Below are 21,207 nucleotides of genomic sequence, written 5' to 3'. Positions count from 1 at the left end.
ATGGAAATGAAGCCTGGGAAACCTGGGAGATCAGATTAAAAGCTGCAGATAATTAGCTGGGATGCCCACATACCTGAGAAGCTCAGTGAAGCCTGAAAAGCACTCATCACCTTCTGTGCACCAACTGCAGTGGCTTATGCTTTCTTAGAGTAGCTGATAGCCACTGCAATAGGTGCAAATGGCTGTGTCCTTTGGTTTGTGTGTGTGTGTTTTAATTCGGAGACTTCCTTTTCCAGCAAAGTTTTAGATTTGGAGAAGAATTAAGTGGAAACTATGAATTCCCATATACCCTCACATAAGAGTTTTTTTTTTTTCTTTAATCAAATTTGGGTTATTCTTCATCATTATTTTTAACATGAAATCATAAAGTGACTGAGCTAATGTAGTTTTAATAATTTCCAAGACCTTTCCTCTGACAAGTAGGTGACCGTTGGGAATTGTCAGTCTTACAATTTAAAATTTTCTCTTTTCTCTACTATTTTATGACATGTAATCAGAAGATATTTATCTTTGTGCTTCATGTGCTAGAAGCACGAGAAAGCCCATGAAATAACCGTTTCTTAGGTTTCCACTGCGGTGGCGACCATTTAGCATCATTTACAACCTCGAACCAGACTCCAGGACCAGGCGAGGAGCGGGACTGCCCAGTGGTCAGCCCAGCACGTAGGAAACATCACCAGGAGGAGAGCCCGCCTCTGAGCTGTGGGTCTCCAGTCACGTCACGCAGAAGCCTCCTTTCACACTCAAACCCTAACGTTTGTCCTCCGATTCTGTATTTTGTGAAGCCATCAGGCCTTGCCAGGGCTTAGTAAGAGCCTGACAGAACCAGGGCTGGGGGAAAGACAGGACTTCATTCTCCCCTCTGAGCTACTGGCCTGCCCTCCAGACTGCTCGGTGGGCTGCTCCAGACTTGGTTCCTGTTATGTTGGTTCAGTCACTCAGTCATATCCGATTCTTTGCCACCCCATGGACTGCAACACACCAGGCTTCCTTGTCCTCCACTGTCTCCCAGAGTTTGCTCAAACTCATGTCTATTAAGTCAGTGATGCCATCCAACCATCTCATCCTCTGTCATCCCCTTCTCCTCCTGCCTTCAGTCTTTTGCAGTATCAGGGTCTTTTCCAATTTCTAAACAGGGGTTGGTTCCTAATCATTCTCTATTTAGAAATCTCCATTTTCCCCAAAACAGTTGAGTCTTTGTATCATTCACTTTTCTCTCCCTAATTTCACATCTTTTTTTCTCTTGTGGTAAAACATACATAACCTAAAATTACCATTTTAACCATTTCTGGGTTCACTGGCATTCACATTGTTACGTTACCGTCACCACCATCTACCTCTGGGACTTTTCATCTCGGCTAACTGAAACTCTGTCCTCATTAAACACTAATCCCCATCCTTCCTCCCCTCCGCAGCCCCAGTTTTCCACAGTTCTAATTTTCATCTCCATGAGTTTGATTATTCTCCACAACTCGTATGAGGGGAATCATATAGTATTTGTCCTTTTGTGTCCAGCTGACTTCATTTAACATAATGTCCTCCAGTTTTATCCATGTTGTAGCATGTATCAGAATTTCATTCCCTTTTTAGGCTCAATAATATTCCACTGTATCTCAGAGCTTGTTTAGCCATTTACTTTATTGCTTTTAAAATTTCATTTATTATTATTTATTTATGGCTGTGCAGGGTCTTCACTGCTGTGTGGGCGGCTCTCCAGTTGTGGTCTGCAGGCCCTTCATCATGCTGGCCTTCCTTTTTTTGGAGCACAGGCTCTAGGCTGTGCGGGCTTAATAGTTGTCACACCTGGACTCCAGGGCACAGGCTCAGTAGTTGTGGCACACCGGCTTAGTTGCTCTGTGTGGCATGTGCAATCTTCCCAGAGCAGGGATCAAACCCATGTCCCCGGCATTGGCAGGCAGACTCTCCACCACTGAGCCACCAGGGAAGCCCCTGTTTAGCCATTTAGCCATGATTTTTGGAAGGATCGCCATATTGTTTTCCATAATGGCTACATCAATTTACATTCCCACCACATTTTTTAAATAAACAAAAGCCTTCCTGTATAAGACATTTATTTAGCAGTTTTTAAGTGTACTGGTTTGTCAAGTCGATGCCTGAGAAATTCTAGATGTTCCGTGTAGTTAGAGGTTCCTAAAGACAGATGGAAATCTTCAAATAGGATGTGGACCAAGGTTCCACGTACTGAGTGAAATCTTTAAACAAAAGAATGCTTTCTAATCTCTCTAGGGCCGATACTGTAAGCGATTCAGCTGGATTTAGGGACCAAAGGAAAGAAGCACATAATCATTGTATCCAGAGGCTGTAAATGTGTAACTCAAAGGTTAATGTTTAATGCACCCGGTCAGGTGCAGATTCACAGGATTTCTCTAGACGATGTTGCCAGTTGGATTTGTGAGGCTTAATAATTAGGGGCCCCTTTTACTTTTAGGGAGTGGACAGTTTTTCCCACGATGAGGGCAGAGCAGAGGGCTGTAGGGCCGTCTGCTTCTAACTTGCTGAATCTCCTGGGCACCATAGGTCAGCGTGAGGACCAGGAGAGGAAGTGAAAGGAAGTTTTCAAGTGTCTTCAGCCAGAAATTCTCCGGGACTGAGGACAGAAGAGGGGAGTGGTGGCTTTGAGGCCACACGAGGGAGGCTTGTCCTGTCTTCCTGAGGTGTCTGGCCAAAGCTGGAAAACCTTGCTGGGCCTCCACGTTTTTCTTTCTCACTCACATTAGATCTTTAGGAAAACTCTTTAAGACTCACTGGCTTTTTCTCTACTCTAGTCTTGATCTTTGCTTTGTTACCACCACCATCTCGCACGACTTCCTGGCACTAGCATCCAATTCCATCTTCGTTTCATCCCTGGTGACCTGGTAACTCTCCCTGGTTCAGGGCCCTCAAATGGTCAAGAACTTTGAACGTTCTGCAAAGAGCCCCGTCCTGTCTGCTCCCCTCCCATCTCACCACTCAAGCCAGCTGGGCCTCCCGTTGTGTCCCACCTCCGTATTCTGGCCCTGTAGGGTCCCAGCTTCCTGTCCCCCAGCAGCTTTCTCTCCTCCCCTAGATGTCTCCCTCTCTTTCCAGAGATCCTTTAGAGAAACCTTTCCTGACCCTACCGCTTCTCCAGACGAGGGTGCCCCCTAGACATCCTGATTACCTGTCCTTCTTCCGGGGCCCTGGCCCATCTGTCTGCCCATCAGGGCATCCAGGCCATATGATGACCGTGTCCCCCACTTCAGCGCTGTCTTCATGGGCCCTGACACAGTCCTGTTACTAATACAGAACAGACATTCAATCGGTGTCTACAGAATGAGTCTCCAGTGAAAGGGTGTTAGAAGCATCCTTTGCTCTCAGCCTCCTGTGTCCTGGGGAGGGTGTTGGTGGCGAGGGGTGGGGACATCTCTGACAGCAGCAGCTCTGCCTTCCCACCCCTTCCCAGGAGAGGGGCTGTTGTTTTTCTAACAGGGAGCCAAGCTGACCCGTCCTTCTGGGCTCCATCTGGCTCTGCGCTTCTCCTGGGCAGGCTGTTCTCAGGAGGCACAGCTCCTGACCCCAGGACAAGGCCACCAAGCGGGCGGGCATGTGTCTCTTAGCCTGTGACGCCAGAGGCTGAGCGTCGGGCTGGCCTCTGCAGCCACCTTCTAGGCCGCCACCTCCAGCTCTGCTTTTTCCTGGATCATCCCTGACCTCCTCCAGTCTCCAGGACGGATTCCCGAGCCTGCTTCCACGGTCGGGAGGGGAGGAGGGACTGGTATTGACCGCCCACTCTGTTCCAGCGTGAACAAGCGGCACTGCGTCTGGGGGAGAAAGTCCAGGGTAATTTCAAAGGCTGAGATGTTCCTGGGTGAAAACCCGTGTCCCTGGGTGATGGGTGGTCAGGAGTCTGGGGACAGGAAAGGTGCTTTTTAGGTTTCTCAGGTCCTAGAAGGGTTGGTACCTGCATTTCCCACGTGGGTTTATCTCATTCTTGGGCTCAGCTGTCACCCGGCACCTCCAGGTGAGGAAAAGTACTGAAGATCTCCACAAAGAGTATTTGGGGACCTTCCTGGCTGTGCTTTTGAGGTTGTTTGAGTTCATCTCTCACAAAACTTAGCCAGATCTTCCCGAATGCTTGGAGAAATTAAATGCTAGGAGCATTTCTGCAGAGAGATCTATGAGACAAGGGATGGAAACCAGCCTAGTATTTCCAGTTTTGATTCTTCATGGGGATCAACACGTATCCTTGGAAATAATCCCGAGTCATCCTGAGATGGAACCAGGGGCTCGTGAACCCTGGGACTCCTTACCCGTGGGCTTTTAGAAAGAGCTTTCCTAGTTGATGAAAAACAGAGCTTCTCCTGGAGGGGTTTAATTACCCCTTTCCCATCCCCAGGTAACTGGTCCCGGTTCCCTTCTGATTCTGCAATGGGCCCCTCTCTCTGCCCTTCCTTCCTTGCTCAATCCCCCATCCACTGTTTCACTATGGCCTGGGAGGCAGGTACGTGCTTGTGGGCAGAATTTCCAGCCGGGGTCCCGTGTGGCATCCGGGCCCCTGCAGTTACACAGCTGAGCTTTCCGGGGAGCAGAGACGCTTGGCCTCCCCAGCACATGTGAAGCTGAGCCCTGATGCTGGAGAATTAGGCTCCGTGTATTGTTCTTATCTCTGTGCCTGAGGTGGATTTAATACATTAAAGATTGAGCCGCATGAAAGTTCCTGTCTGGATTCCTGTGTCGAAAGCGGTGTTGGGTGTGCATGCACTTTATTTATGTGGCACTGTTTATGTGCATTCCAGCGATCATTAACAAAGGCCACTCGGTGGAAAACCCTGATGAAAGTGGATTTGAAAGTGGCTGTATCAGCTACAGGTTTTGGCAAGACCTCAGTGACGCTGAATGTAGTGGAAGCCCTGTGTCATCAATTTGTGTTCAGCCAACCTTATATGGAGAGACAAGGCAGTTCGGTCAACCATGCTAAAGAGCAGCAACAGAAATATCATGGATTTCATTTGGGCAAAGGTTCTATATATTAACAAAGAAGCCCTCACTATTTTTTTTTTTTTATATTAGGTGCTAAGACCTGTTTGTCAGCACACAACGGGTGAATTAGACAAGCTTGTGTTCATTTGCTTAGGACTGCTATAGCCCATACGGAAGACCTCGGGGTTTAAACAGCAGAAATGTGTTAGCAGAGTTCTGGGAACTGGAAGTTCAAGATCAAGGTGCTGGCAGGGTCAGTTCCATCTGAGACCTCGGCTCTTGGCTTGCAGATGGCCATCTTTTCACTGTGTCCTCACAGAGTTGACCCTCCATCTGTGTGTATGGGTCCTAATCTTCTCTTCTTAAAAGCACACCAGTCAGACAGGCTTATGATCTCCCTTGACCTTGATTAACTCTTTAAACACCTCTATCCAGATACAGTCCCATTCTGAGGTACTAGGGCTTAGGACTTCAGCATTTGGATTTTGGGGAGACATTTCTGCCTGTAACGTGATTTAACATATTGCATCTAGATGCTTCATAGCCCCCTCTTCCACTTTTGCAGATTTACATCTCATAATCCCTTTTTTTATTTGTTTCCCAGTCTCCAGTTGGGGAACTACTCAGAGATTGTGAGAACAACGCCCAGTGTCATATCTGAAGGCCTTGATCAAGATACTTAAATGATTTGTCCTAAAGTTTTCCCAGTACATTTGTTCTTCCACTGGATATCATTTTGTGACATGTGACTGACCTCTCTGTCTAAAAGCCAGCAAGGGTTTGATGAAAGTACAAGAACATGGTATTGAAACAATTGCTGCTGGTTGAGGTCAGAGATTTGGAAAACTGGGTTGGTGCTCACTTGCTGCTCAGCTCAGGGTTTCATCCTTTTCCCTTGCAACCTGTAGAAGTGTGGTTTACATTTTAGTACCTGTGAGATCCTGGGAAGATTACTTAATCTATGCCTCAGTTTCCTCATCTGTAAAGTAGTGGGAGTAACAGTACATATTTCATGAGAAGAATGTAGTTAGAAAGGTTTGAAGAGCTAGTAATTCTAATAAAGCACTTAACTTGTTCTCAGCCACAGCAAGTGCTGTGGCTGAGCAGGTAAAGAATCTGCCTACAATGCAGGAGACACAGGAGACTCAGGTTTGATTCCTGGGTCAGGAAAATCCCCTGGAGAAGAAATGGCAACCCACTCCAGTATTCTTGCCTGGAGAATTTCATGGACAGAGCAGCCTGACAGGCTATAGTCCATGGGTCTCAAAGAGTCGGACACAACTAAGCAACCGAGCAAACAAAATATAGTAAATAAAAAAGCATATAAATGATAGAATTTATGAATTACGAAATTGGGGAAAGGTTTAAAAAAAAATCTCCCCCAAAGAAAAAACCATGTAGTTATGTTCATAGGAAAATTTTCTTGAGATGTTTATGCTCCAGCAGAATAGCCTTTGCCTTATTTTAATTATTGTAAGTGACTTAAATTGATGAAGATGGTTCTAGATTTTTAAACATGGAATTCAGTTCTGGATGCAAGCAGTTCCTGATTTTCCTCATTACTGAAATCCAGTAACATTATTTTGCTTTTAATATGGTTTAGAACAGGGGGTGTGCTTTATTGGGGGGTGTTTCTTGTAGGTGAACAAAGTTATTGTAATGAGATAGAATTGGCCTTCCCAGGGAATAGTTCAGTAGATGAAAGTAAAATATTTTGGTTTATGCTGGGTTAATTTTGAGGAATTGTGTTCCTGGAATTGGTGAGGGCTAAGAGGAGAGTGAAAAATTTGGCTTTAAGCGACTGAACTGAACTGAAGATGGGGAGAGGCTTAAGACAAAAAACAGAAAACCAACAAGCCCGGAGGTCATATATAGTTGGACTCATCCAGTATGTAGCCTTTTCAGACTGGCTTCTTTCACTTAGCAATATGCATTTAAGGTTCCTGTATGTCTGTTTGTCTTTTTGTGGCATTAGAGCTCAATTTTTTTAATTATTATTACTGAATAATATTCTGTTGTATGGACATCACACTTCTTTTATCCATTCCCTGTGGAAGTTTTCAACTCCTTTGGGTAAATACCAAGGAGCATGATTGTTAGATTGTATGGTTCAGTTCAGTCGCTCAGTCATGTCAGACTTTTTGAGATCCCATGAATCAGCACACCAGGCCTCCCTGTCCATCACCAACTCCCAGAGTTCACTCAAACTCACATCCATTGAGTTGGTGATGCCATCCAGCCATCTCATCCTCTGCCATCCCCTTCTCCTGCCCCCAATCCCTCCCAGTATCAGAGTCTTTTCCAATGAGTCAACTCTTCGCATGAGGTGGCCAAAGTACTGGAGTTTCAGCCTCAGCATCAGTCCTTCCAATGAACACCCAGGACTGGTCTCCTTTAGGATGGATTGGTTAGATCTCCTTGCAGTCCAAGGGACTCTCAAGAGTCTTCTCCAACACCACAGTTCAAAAGCATCAATCCTTCAGCGCTCAGCCTTCTCCACAGTCCAACTCTCACATCCATACATGACCACTGGAAAAACCATAGCCGTGACTAGATGGACGTTTTTTGGCAAAGTAATGTCTCTGCTTTTCAATATGCTGTCTAGGTTGGTAATAACTTTCCTTCCAAGGAGAAAGTGTTTTTTAATTTCATGGCTGCAGTCACCATCTGCAGTGATTTTGGAGCCCAAAAAAATAAAGTCTGACACTGTTTCCACTGTTTCCCCATCTATTTCCCATGAAGTGATGGGGCCAGATGCCATGATCTTTGTTTTCCGAATGTTGAGCTTTAAGCCAACTTTTTCACTCTCCTCTTTCACTTTCATCAAGAGGGTTTTTAGTTCCTCTTCACTTTCTGCCATAAGGGTGGTGTCATCTGCATATCTGAGGTTATTGATATTTCTCCCAGCAGTCTTGATTCCAGCTTGTGCTTCTTCCAGCCCAGCGTTTCTCATGATGTACTCTGCATATAAGTTAAATAAGCAGGGTGACAATATACAGCCTTGATGTACTCCTTTTCCTATTTGGAACCAGTCTGTTGTTCCATGTCCAGTTCTAACTGTTGCTTCCTGACCTGCATACAGATTTCTCAAGAGGCAGGTCAGGTGGTCTGGTATTCCCATCTCTTTCAGAATTTTCCACAGTTTATTGTGATCTACACACTCAAAGGTTTTGGCATAGTCAATAAAGCAGAAAGAGATGTTTTTCTGGAACTCTTTTGCTTTTTCCATGATCCAGCGGATGTTGGCAATTTGATCTCTGGTTCCTCTGCCTTTTCGAAAACCAGCCTGAACATCTGGAAGTTCACGGTTCACGTATTGCTTAAGCCTAGCTTGGAGAATTTTGAGCATTACTTTACTAGCGTGTGAGATGAGTGCAATTGTGCGGTAGTTTGAGCATTCTTTGGCATTGCCTTTCTTTGGGATTGGAATGAAAACTGCCCTTTTCCAGTCTTGTGGCCACTGCTGAGTTTTCCAAATTCACTGGCATATTGAGTGCAGCACTTTCACAGCATCATCTTCCAGGATTTGAAATAGCTCAACTGGAATTCCATCACCTGCACTAGCTTTGTTCGTAGTGATGCTGTCTAAGGCCCACTTGACTTCACATTCCAGGATGTCTGGCTCCAGGTGAGTGATCATACCATTGTATGGTTAGATCATATTTAATTTCATAAGAAATCACCAAACTCTCTTCTGAAGTAGCTGCAGCAGTTTGCATTTCCACTAGCTCTGAACGAGAGTTCCTGTCACTCCACAACCTCACCAGCATTTCGTGTTGTTAGTGGTCTGGATTTTAACCGTTGTGATAGGTGTGTAGTAAGTTGACTTTTTTTCTCATGTTCAGATGTGTTATCTCCAAATCAATGTATGAGAAATACGTTTAATGCTACTATTGATGAAATATATTGCAACTATGACCATTAAGAATCCTGCTGGAAAAAGACATTGAAAACAAGGAAACAGGCACTTATTAACATTATTGGGACTTCCCTAGTGGTCCTGTGGTTAAGACTTCATGCTGCCATGTAGGGGGCACAGGTTCCAGGCGTGATGTGGGAACTAGATCCCACATGGTACATAGCACACTCAAAATATATTTTAAAAATTACACTGCTAATAACAATAATAATAATATAGATTCACTTGTAAACAGTTTGAGTATATTTTGAAAGCAAATGCCACCAGCAAAACATTTACAAGATACACCTCTGATGAACACTTATGAGCAGTTGTCTTCAAAAGCAGTAAAAGACACTGGAAGTCATCATATGCAGTGCTCTGAAGAGGCACTTTGGTTTCCGAGCACTTGTTACTGATTATTGATTGAGACTTTTCAATGGCTTTGTTCCAGGTCTTCCAGGTCGCTTATGTCATCATCAAGGCAGCTAATGCCCCTCGGCCTGGAAACTGGATCTTGGAACGTTCTGTGGATGGTGTGGAGTTCAGCCCCTGGCAGTACTATGCTGTCAGTGACACAGAATGTTTGACGCATTACAACATCACTCCGAGACGGGGGCCGCCCACCTACAGGGCGGATGATGAAGTCATCTGCACCTCCTATTACTCCAGACTGGTGCCGCTTGAGCACGGAGAGGTAAGGCGCCCCCTACCGGCTGGGAGGTCTGTTTTTCCCCACCTCCCAATGACAACACAGCTGTCCTAGGAGCCAAAGTGGAGGATTCAAAATAGATCCCTCCTGGTGCAGATTACAGAGATCTTTAACTGTTGAGATGCTGGAGCTGAGGTATCATTGCCTGCTGTACTGATGCTTCATGTTGCCCCGGACACGTGTTACTTTATTGATTTCTTCCGTTCAAGAAGGTCCGTCAACTTCACTCTGCTGTGATTTAATAATTCATTAGATCCTCCCTGGAGGATCCTTCCCATGACACCAGGGCAACAACATTTGTTGATAGAGCTCCCGGTTTTCTCCAGGAAGTTCTCACTCTCCCTGGGGGTGTTGTGGGTTGCATATGGTTGATGAAGTGTTCCAGTTCCGTGCTCTACATGCCCAGACTGCACACACATCATTAAATCAGAGTGTGATCAAAAATTAGCCGTGCCTTGGTAGAATGCCTTAATGAGCTAAAACCACAAAAACCCTCCAAAAAAAGTGCTTTTTCACACAGGAACTCTGCAGCAGGCCCTGCATTGTTTCAAGAGCAGAGATGAGTTGAGAGACTGGGAGTTACAAAGCTCCCAGACACCTTTTCCCACTCTCCTCAGTCAATCCTTGACATTTAGACTCTGGTTCACAGATGCCTGCGGATCCATGTTAAAATGCTCTCATCACACCAGGAGAAGTGTTCTTGTTTAAATGTTTCCTGCAATCCCTGGGACACTAGAATGAATGACTTTAATAAACTGAACTTGGGTTGTGATCATTGCTGTTCACAAGTGTCAATGAATATTAGATTCTTACAAGAACCTAGTTATTTGGTTTTATTTTAGATAATATCTGTAAAGATTATGTCCTGAATTTGAACCATTAGAGTTATATTCTTTTTTGAATACTTAAAATGGATGTTTCTTTATTTTAATGTTTTATCTTTAGATTCACACATCGTTAATCAATGGCAGACCAAGCTCTGATGATCTTTCACCCAAGTTGCTGGATTTCACTTCTGCACGATACATCCGCCTGCGTTTACAGCGCATCCGAACCCTCAATGCCGATCTTATGACCCTCAGCCACCGGGACCCTAAAGACCTGGACCCTATTGTTACCAGACGAGTAAGTCTGGCCGGGCTCCTGACCTATGGAAAAACTTTATGTCATTTAAGGGAAATAGACATTTCTTCCCTGGTTGCCGTTTTTTCTTATTTTTGTTGACAACATTAAATACCACCTTTAAATGAGGTAGACGTTCTGATGTGGTGTCCTCAGGCCCCCTTGTCTCCAACTCATCCGATGACATCGTCTTGCACGGGGTGTAGTGGCCATTTCTTCATTCTGATCTGGCTCTACGACTGACCAAGCAAGTGAGAGTTGTTGGGTTTTGTTTTTTCTCACTTACAAGTTTAAACTTTGAGATATACGCATAGTAAATGTACAAGGTTCATAGGGACAGACGTTTTCAAACCCCTTGGATAAAGTAGGAGTGGGACGACCAAGTTACAGGATAGCTGTATGTTTAATTTTGGGGAATTTGCTGAAACATCAAAAGCAGCTGTGCCATGCTGCAGCAGTGTGTGAGGGCTGCAGGTACACCACACACGTCCACGCTGGGGTGTCAGTCACTGTCACCTCAGCCGTGCCGACGTGCATGGAAGAGCGTCTCCTTGGGGATTAATTTGTATCTCCCTGAGAATTATGTTGAGTGTGTGCTTATTTGTATCTGATCACATTTTTGTCCATCTTTAAATTGGGTTAGCTGTCTTTTTATTCCTGAATTATAAATTATATCTCTTGTGTACAAGTCCTTTGTCCGATGTGTCTCTACTGAAAACCCATTCTCCATCCTCTGTCTCTTGCTTATCCACTTTCTTCACTATGACTTTCGATGAGTAGAAGTTTTAATTTTGATAAAATGCAATTTATTATTTTTTCCTCAATTCATCTTTCTATTTCTCTCTGAAAAATACTTGTTTACCCCAAGTTTACAAAAATATTTTCTGATGCTTTTTTTGTAATAGTTTTATAGTTTTAGTTTTCACACATATTATCCATTCTTGTTCATTTTTTATCTGGTGTAATTCCCCAAAATTAAACATACAGCTATCCTGTAACTTGGTGTTTATTCTCCATGTGCACGCGCAATTGTTCCACATGACTTGTTGAAAATATATACGTTGTTTTTTTCTTTAAATTATTTTGTGGCCTGTTGAAAATTACTTGACCTTATTATTGTGGATGCATTTCTGGACACTGAACTGTTCTAATGATCTATTTGTCTATCCTTATGCCGATAAAGGTCTTTCTCCATTACTGTAGAAAGTCTTGAAGTCAGGTACTGTAACAGTCCACTTGAGTTCTTTTCCAGGACTGGTTAGGCTGTTCCAAGTTCATTGTATTTCCTTATGAGTTTTAAAATCAGTTTGTAAATTTCTGCCCAAAAAGAAAGAAAGAAAGCCTGCTGAGACCTTCACTGGGAGTCCATTGATTCCATAGATCAAATAGATCAATTTAGGAGGAATTTTGGAAGACATTTTGATAGTATTGGATCATCCAGTTCACAAATGTGCCATACGTCTCCACTTTCGTCTGACTTCCTTCACTCCTCTTGGCATTGATCTATTGTTTATCGTCCATCTTCTATTCAGTATATTGTTAAGTATTTCATGTTTTTGAATGTTAGTGTTAATGGCTTGCTTTCTAAAATTTGTTTTCCTTTTGTTCATTCGACTATATATATATAGAAGTGTAATTCATTTTTGTTCATCCCCATTTATAAATTCTTGTAGCTTTTGATAGATTTTCTGTGTGCACAATCATTTTATCTACAAATAATGACAGTCTTACTGTGCCCTCTATTTGCCTTTGACTCCCGTTTTCTTGCATTACTGAATTGTGTGGGCGACTGAAATGTTGACTAGAAATGGTGAGAGCTGATTTTAGGAGGAACGTGCTTAACCTTCCACAGTTAGATCCAGGTTTTCCATAGACACACCTTTATTAGACTGAAGAAGCTTGCTTCTACTTCTGGTTTGCTGAGTTTTTTGAATGATGGTGTTGCCTTCTTTAAAATGTTTTTTCTGCATCTAATGAAGGGATCTTAGTTTTTCTCCTTTATTCTGTTAATATGGTGATTCACATTTATTGATTTTTACATGTTAAATTAACTCTGCACTCCTGGGATAAGGCCTACTTGGTCATGAGTTATCCTTTTTATATAGTGAAAAAGTGAAAGTCGCTCAGTCATGTATGACTCTTTGCAACTCCGTAGACTTCTCTAGTCCATGGAATTCTTTAGGCCAGAATACTGGAGTGGGTAGTTTATATAGGGCTGTATTCAATTTAGGAATATTTTTAGAGTTTTCAGTAGCCTGCTGCTTCTGCTAAGTCGCTTCAGTCGTGTCCAACTCTGTGCGACCCCATAGACGGCAGCCCATGAGGCTCGCCCGTCCCTGGGATTCTCAGGCAAGAACACTGGAGTGGGCTTGCATTTCTCTCTCCAATGCATGAAAGTGAAAGTGAAAGTGAAAAGCCTAGGTTTCGAATATGGCTGCCTCAGTTTATGATGCAGCCAAGTTGGAAAATTCTTTTTCAACTCCTTTGGTTTCAATTGATGAGATAATTTGAACATTATTTACTTCAATTGAACATAAATATTTTATTTATATTTACTTGTGCATGAAATATGATTTAAAAGGTATATGTGTGTTTTTGATTACCGATAGCAACTGAGATATTTGTTTCGATGTCAACATTTTCTTTGCACTGAAATAGAAGAGGTTTTGAATTTTTTTTTAACTTTCTTTTTCCTTAGTATTATTATTCAATAAAAGACATTTCTGTTGGAGGAATGTGTATCTGTTACGGCCATGCTAGTAGCTGCCCATGGGATGAAGCCACAAAGGTGAGCAGTAGTATTTAACATTTTACTAAAACTTCAGAAGTTGTAGCTATAATGTTGGCATTGTACTTTCTATTTAAGGCAAGTGTTGAAAGTTTTAAAATCATGCCACAAAAAAGAACTTTTCAGATAATTTAACTGGTTTAATTTTTTAAAGACAGTTTAATTTTGCTTTGGTTGAAGAATACATTTTAATTAAATCTTTCTAGGAATTATTTTTGTTGCAAAACAAGATATGATATTTGCCATTTTAACCTTTAACTGTAAAATAGTGTCCAATCCAGTGGCCTTTTGAATTTTAAAGCTCTTTTCTGTAAGATAGTAAGTGAAAATCATGTGCCGTTAGAAATTATGCTTATGTTTTTAAGAGTCCCTTCCTCTTTCCTTTCTGTGGTGCTAAATCAAGATAAAACAAAGTTTTCCTGTTTTAGCTTCATATTAAGTGAAGAAGAAGACATTCTCTTTTCTTCTTCTCTTAAACAACTTACATGGAATTACTTTTTATTTTTTCTAAATCTTTGTTATAATTTAACTCCTGAATAGGATTATTCTCTTATTAATGCTGAAAAATATAGAAATGAATATCAAGAAAGTTATTCAGGAACTTCTCTGGTGGTCCAGTGGGTAAGATTCTGTGCTCCCCATGTAGGGGGCCCAGGTTTGATCCCTGGTCAGGGAACTAGATACTGAATTCTACAACTAAGAACTGATGCAGCCAAAATAAATATTTTTTTCTTAAAAAAAGAAAGTTGCTCATAGGAGCTTCCAAACCTTTCAAGTCAACATATCTCTTTTGAAAAGTTTTTGTTAGGTAACCCATGTTAGTTTATTTCTTCTCATTTCTGCATGTAACCAGGTTCTGTGTTTATTTTTATCTTTAAAAATGAAATACCAATTTGCTTATATCATATATCCTCAACTGCAAACCCTTGCTATGGATTTGACTGTGATGAATTTTTCTTGAAATAAACTTACGAAAAGCATGCAGGTCAATTTTCAGATGCAGTTTTATGTTCCTTATCGTCTAGAAATTCCAGTGTCAGTGTGAACATAACACGTGTGGGGACAGATGCAATCGATGCTGCCCTGGGTACCACCAGCAGCCTTGGAGACCTGGCACTGTTTCTTCCGGGAACACGTGTGAAGGTGAGGCCACTCAGAGGTGCAAGGATGTGAAGTCTTTCCCCTTCGTCTCCTTCAGTTTACAGTGACTTCATATTTATAGTGTGTAATGGTTTGGAAAAGACCCCGATGCTGGGAAAAATTGAGGGCAGGAGGAGAAGAGGGCGACAGAGGATGAGATAGTTGAATTGTATCACCGACTCAATGGACATGAACAAACCCAGGGAGATGGTGAAGGACAGGGCAGCCTGACATGCTGCAGTCTGGAGGTTTGCAAAGAGTCAGACACGACTTAGCAACCAAACAACAATAAAATGGTTTTCTTAGATACTCAAGTAATTCCCAAAGCTGCAGACTACTGTCATAAGACATGAAGGATTGGGACCTGATATATCATTATGATTTACTGTTTATTTGATTTCCCTTACCATGTATTCATTTATTCTGTATTAAGTTGGATTTAGATTTTAAATAGACAATATATTCAAAAGGTTCCAATATCTACAATATATTAAAGCATATTTATATATTTCTGTCTCTACCCTTCTCACTTTTAATGGCAACCCACTCCAGTGTTCTTGCCTGGAGAATCCCAGGGACGGTGGAGCCTGATGGGCTGCCGTCTATGGGGTCGCGCAGAGTCAAACTCGACTGAAGCGACTTAGCAGCAGCAACAGGAATAATTTAGAAGGCAGTGGCACCTCATTCCAGTACTCTTGCCTGGAAAATCCCATGGACGGAGGAGCCTGGTGGGCTGCAGTCCATGGGGTCGCTAAGAGTCTGACATGACTGAGCGACTTCACTTTCACTTTTCACTTTCATGCATTGGAGAAGGAGATGGCAACCCATTCCAGTGTTTTTGCCTGGAGAACCCCAGGGGCGGGGGAGCCTGGTGGCTGCCATCTATGGGGTCGCACAGAGTCGGACACAACTGAAGTGACTTAGTGGTAGGTTCTTCCTGAAATGTTTATGCAAGTAAAGCATGTTAACACCTTACACAATTTGTGCATAGAATCTAATGTAATGTGCATGTCGATCTGTGCATTGCTTTTATATTTAACAATATATCTTAAAGAAAATCTTTCCATATTAACGGTATAAAATGCTGCTTTAAAAATAGTTGTACTGGGGAAATTTCCCTGCTGTTTCAGTGGCAAAGACTCTGCATTCCCAATTCAGGGGACTCAGGTTCGATCCCTGATCAGGGAAATAGATCCCACATGCTGCAACGAAGACCTGGTGCAGCCAAATTAAATAATTAATTTTTAAAAATAGTTGCATTGAACTCCATTATATAGATGTAAACATTATCAAAACATATACCTACCTATAGTATTTTGTTTGTTATCAGAGATGGTTAGATAGCATCACCCACTCAATGGACCATTTGAGCAAACTCCAGGAGATAGTGAAGGACAGAGGAACCTGGCATGCTGCAGTCCATGGGGGTCACAATGAGTCATACACAACTTAGCGACTGAACAACAACAGCAAGTCTTCTGTTAACACAGGCAGTGGTACAGTGATTCACCTTCGTCACGGACAAGTGAGCGGGTGCTTCTGCAGAATGTGATCCCAGGAAAGAGGTTGATGGATCCAGTGGGTGTGCAAACTCAATTCAGATAGCTATTCCCCAGTGCCTCCAAAAGGTGGCCCATGTCCTGCTAAAATGACTTACTCTATAGTTTTAATTTATAGCCAGGCTTCCCTGGTAGCTCAGCTGGTAAAAAATCCGCCTGCAACGCAAGAGACCCTGGTTCGATTCCTAGGTCAGGAAGATTCACTGGAGAAGGGACAGGCTACTCACCGAAGTATTCTTGGGCTTCGCTCGTGGCTCAGCTGATAAAGAATCCGCCTGCAATGCAGGAGACCTGGGTTTGATCCCTGGGTGGGGAAAATCCCCTGGAGAAGGGAGAGGCTGCCCACTCCAGTATTCTGGCCTGGAGAATTCCATGGACTGTATAATCCATAGGGTCACAAAGAGTCAAACACAGCTGAGCAACTTTCACTTTCTTCAAAACTGACTTAGGGAGGGAACGCTTGTGTTTATCTACACTACGATGTCTGTATTAACTGAGATGTGAAAATATTCTCCTAGAATGCAATTGCCACAATAAAGCCAAAGACTGTTACTATGATGAAGATGTGGCCAATCAGAGGAGAAGCCTGAATATTGCTGGACAGTTCAGAGGAGGAGGGGTTTGCGTCAGCTGCCTGCAGAACACCATGGGTGTCAACTGTGAAACCTGTGTGGATGGATTTTACAGACCCCATGGGGTAAGAGTGACTTGGCTGTCGCCCAGCTTTGTGGTGGGAAAGAGCCTCAGACCACCACACACAACCACAGCACTGCAGACATTTCCTTCTGTAACGTTTGTCTGTATTCTTTGACTGAAGATTTATTAGGGAGTGTTTTATAATCCAAGCAATTGAAGGCATGCAAAGGTGAAAAAGAAACCATTTGTTTTCGATGAACTTAAAACTTGATTGGGGAGACAGATGTGCCCAACAGTTAACTATCAAATCAATCACTAATTAAAGGGCTGAAACAGAGTCACAGGCAACCAGCTATGAAGATAATGAAGGTTTTGAGTCCTGACCATTTCCTACTTATTTTGTTTTCTGGTTCAGAATCCCTTTATTGGAATGCTAGTAAGGGGTATGTGCATGTAATTATAAGGATTCCGGTTCTTAGGACCTTTCTTAGACTTTGACTCATGATTTTTCTTCTGCCCTTCTACTGGCAGTTGCCCTGGGAATACCTGCCACGTAATCTTTGTTTTTTAGCTTGTAGTGTTCTTCAGTATGGATATCCTGCTCTAATGTCCTATTTTCTGGATCAGAGTAGGATGTTTGGTCACTGCTACTTAATTTGAATTCAGAGCCCCCTGGCTGCATCCTCTCAGAGTTTTGTGATACTCAGTGTTCACGCGGAGGGTCAGCCAAAAACTGAAGCACCTGTCTCCTGCTCAAAGGAAGTGCTTACTTCTCACTTGACATGTAACTGACATGGGAATCCCGTGGTAGCTGGGTTATAGGAGATGCTTCTAAATAACTCCGGGTCACAGCAGAGCTAGGGGGCCTGAGAGCTGTGATAATGGGAAAGGAGGACACTTTGCTAATGATGCCAGTGGCTGTCACCATCAAAAGGATGTTTGGTATTTTCTGGCTTGACCTGCACACCCTGGGTACACAAAATCATGGTGATAGTCACATCTGGGATGAAAAGTTAACACTTTGTCATTGATGTTCTTGTCAATGTTAATGCTAAGATTGCTATTATTTCTAGCAAGATAATCTAGGACAACCTCTGCCTTTCAGGTGTCTCCTTATGAGGACAACCCTTGTCGCCCCTGTGACTGTGACCCTCTGGGGTCCCTCAGTTCGGTCTGTGTTAAGGATGACCTTCACTCTGACTTACACAGAGGTACTTGATCATTTCTCTGCTCGTAATCGATGCGTGTGTGTGTGTAAGATTTGCACCTAGCAAGACTGTTACCATTGTGTAATAATTTGGTGATGATTCTCTATTGATGTTTTGCTTGTCAAATATTTATGAAGCACCTACTACTATGTGCCAGGCGGTTTTTTAGGACCTGGGAACATATATATATAGTTGAACAGATGACCAAGGTCTCTGCTCACAGGCAGACAATAAATGAACAAGTCCATGAATAATATAAAGCCAAGTCTTGGTGCCCTGGGCATAACGCAAAATTACCAATCGTGATGGATTTGAGGAAGGGCGGGGTGGAGATGGTGATGTCAAGGTGACGAAATGACATTTGAGAGGTTAATTGAGCTTTTGATGAAAGAAGAAATGAGGCTCTGTTTCAAGTCATATGTGGAACAGTAAATATCAATCACTGCATTTAGCTCTCAGAAGACAGGCAGAGGCTTAAGCATACATCCTCCTACAATGCAAGCAAATCCTCTAGGTAACCTTGTAAATGTCAATGTTCTTTCCATTTCCAAAACTGGCAAATGGACGTGCAAATGCCAGAGTCCCCTGAATAGGTTGTATCTGCTCAGAGACCCCTGCGACCTCCTCCAGTGCTCAGTCGCTGGCAGTGGAAGTGGATATTGATCACCTGAGAAGGATGTGCTCACTGTGGGCCTGCTGGTTGGGGGGGTGGTGAATTACAGGAACTGGTGATTCATATCTGCAACCCACGATAAGATGATGCTGATGATGACAGTTACCTTTGATTGGGTTCACTGAAAAATATACATGATTTTAATTTTTAATCATAGCAAGTAAGTTATTTTGTTCACTCCACAGGCAAGGAAACTGTAGCTCAGAGCACTTGAGAAAGTTTGCCAAGAGTCTGCAACTTTCGAGGCTGGCATTAAAGCAGAAGACAGTGCTCATCACGCTCCACCGCTGGCTTCTGTGCTTTTTTTAAAAAAGAATTTTCTTATATAATTGACTAGCATACAGTATACCCATTTAAAGTACAGTTTCAGGATATTCATGGGTACAGCCATCACCACAATCCAGTATTGGAATATTTCCATCACCCTGTAAAGAAGCCCCCCTACCTATTGTCAGTTTCACTGCCTGTTTCCCTTCACCCCTCCCCTGCCCCTGCCCCAGCTCTAGGCAACCACTGAGCTACTTTCTTTCTAGAGATTTGCTTATTCTGGCCATTTCATAGAAATAAAAGCTTAGAATATGTGGTCTTTAGTGACTGGCTTCTTTCACCGATCATACTATTTTCAAGTTTCATCCCTGTTGTAGCAGGTGGCAGCATTTCCTTCCTTTTTCTTGCTGTATAATACTCCATTGTATGTGTGTTTAAGTTGTTCATTCATCAGTAGATGAATATTTGAGTTGTTTTGACTTTTTGGCTGTTGTGAACAATGCTGCTACAAGCTTTTGTGTAAAAGTTTTGGGGAAGACATATGTTTCCATTTTTCTTGGCTAGATACTTCAGAGTGGCATCTCTAGATCTTATGGCTACTCTCTGCTCAGCTTTTCAAGGAGGAACTAAATGGTTTTCAAAAGCTACTGCATCATTTTACAGTTACATGTGTCTTCCATCTTTCTTTAAACCAGGGGTGCTTGTTAACTATGTTCTATGGGCCATATCTGGCACCACTGTCTTTTTAAATAAAGTTTTATTGGAACAACACTGTTTCCATCTGTTTATGTAATCTGTGGCTGCCTTCAAGCCATATGGGCTGAGTTGAATAGTTGCAGCAGAGACTGGCCAAAAAGCCTACAGTTTGTACTCTCTGGCCTTTTACAGAAATAGTTGGCTGACCCCTGCTTTAAACCCCTTTTACTTTCCTGTTGGATCATTTTGCCACTTTTCTTTGCAGGGAAGTGGCCAGGTCAGTGTCCGTGCAAGGAAGGTTATGCGGGAGAAAAATGTGATCGCTGCCAATTTGGCTATAAGGGTTACCCGGAGTGTGTGTCCTGTGACTGCAACCCAGCTGGCAGCGTGAATGAGGAACCCTGCTCTGAGTCTTGTCTCTGTAAGGTACGTATGACAGAAAATAATCTTGAGCATTCGTTTACAAGATGAATAAAGTCCTCTTCAGATTTTAAAATGCTTGAAAGTTTGGAAAACATAGAAGATTTAAGACAAAACTATACGAAAAAGCCATTTCAATATAACAACCAAGCTCTAGATCCTTAGCTTCAGCCTTGAGGACAAAATCAGATGATAATATTCCGGACTATCTGGAAATTGTGACATCATGAGGTTTTGATTTGTCTTTTTGTTTACCTGTGTCTCGATCGCCAGACATGTTTCCTGCTAATGTCATGTTTGTTATTGTTGTCCAGTTGTTCAATTGTGTTCGACTCTTTGTGACCCCATGTGGCACATCAGGCTTCCCTGTCCTCCACTATCTCCCGGAGTTTGCCCAAATCCATGTCTGTTGACTCAGTGATGCTACCTAACCAGCTCATCCTCTGCTACTGTCTTCTCCTTTTGCCTTCAGCCTTTCCCAGCATCAGGGTCTCTTCCAATGAGATGGCTCTTCGTATTAGGTGGCCAAAGTATGGGAGCTTCAGCTTTAGCATTAGCCCTTCCAATGAACATTCAGAGTTGATTTCCTTTAGGATTGACTTGTTTGATCTCCTTGCTGTCCAAGGGACTCTCCAGCACCATGTGTCATGTTTGTGTCATTTTATTCTGTCCATTATTGGTTTCAAAAGCTAACTTTTTGCTTCACTTGCAGGAAAATGTTGAGGGGAGTCACTGTGATCGCTGCAAGCCAGGATTCTATAACTTGGAGGAGAGGAACCCCCAGGGCTGCTCCGAGTGCTTCTGCTTTGGTGTCTCTGACGTTTGTGAAAGCCTCTCCTGGCCCGTCAGTCAGGTGGGGGCACCTTCCGAAAGCTGGGAGGTGGGAGTGTGGCGGGTGGCATGGAGATTACAAGGACAGGCAGGGTGTCCTAGCTGTTTGGGAAACAGAGTCTGAGGGGTTGGTTTCTACAGGGACAGCATGCTGGCTCAAGCTTAGGGCTCTTCCCTGACCTCCCTTCTCCTTCCTTGCTAGTGCCTGGGGAGGGGGGATTCTGGTCAATACTTGAGAAGGGCGAAGTGTTCCTGAGGGTGGTCTGTCTTCTCTACATAGGTGACAGATTAGGAGGAT

General features: G+C 43.0%; 1 protein-coding gene across 1 annotated transcript in view; it reads left to right on the top strand.

The window, feature by feature from the left end:
• Nucleotides 1–21,207, top strand: part of LAMA1 (laminin subunit alpha 1) — a 124,017-nt gene that overhangs the window by 31,935 nt on the left and 70,875 nt on the right. The window contains exons 4-11 of the mRNA XM_069568622.1: nt 9,312–9,554; nt 10,515–10,694; nt 13,390–13,479; nt 14,505–14,622; nt 16,697–16,875; nt 17,920–18,025; nt 19,924–20,084; nt 20,791–20,931. Of these exons, the coding sequence (XP_069424723.1) occupies nt 9,312–9,554; nt 10,515–10,694; nt 13,390–13,479; nt 14,505–14,622; nt 16,697–16,875; nt 17,920–18,025; nt 19,924–20,084; nt 20,791–20,931 (1,218 nt within the window). The remainder of the gene's footprint in view (nt 1–9,311; nt 9,555–10,514; nt 10,695–13,389; nt 13,480–14,504; nt 14,623–16,696; nt 16,876–17,919; nt 18,026–19,923; nt 20,085–20,790; nt 20,932–21,207) is intronic.

The sequence above is a fragment of the Ovis canadensis genome, chromosome 23, assembly GCF_042477335.2.
Source record: "Ovis canadensis isolate MfBH-ARS-UI-01 breed Bighorn chromosome 23, ARS-UI_OviCan_v2, whole genome shotgun sequence".
Taxonomy (NCBI): domain Eukaryota; kingdom Metazoa; phylum Chordata; class Mammalia; order Artiodactyla; family Bovidae; genus Ovis; species Ovis canadensis.
This window is presented reverse-complemented; position numbering and strand designations above follow the sequence as displayed.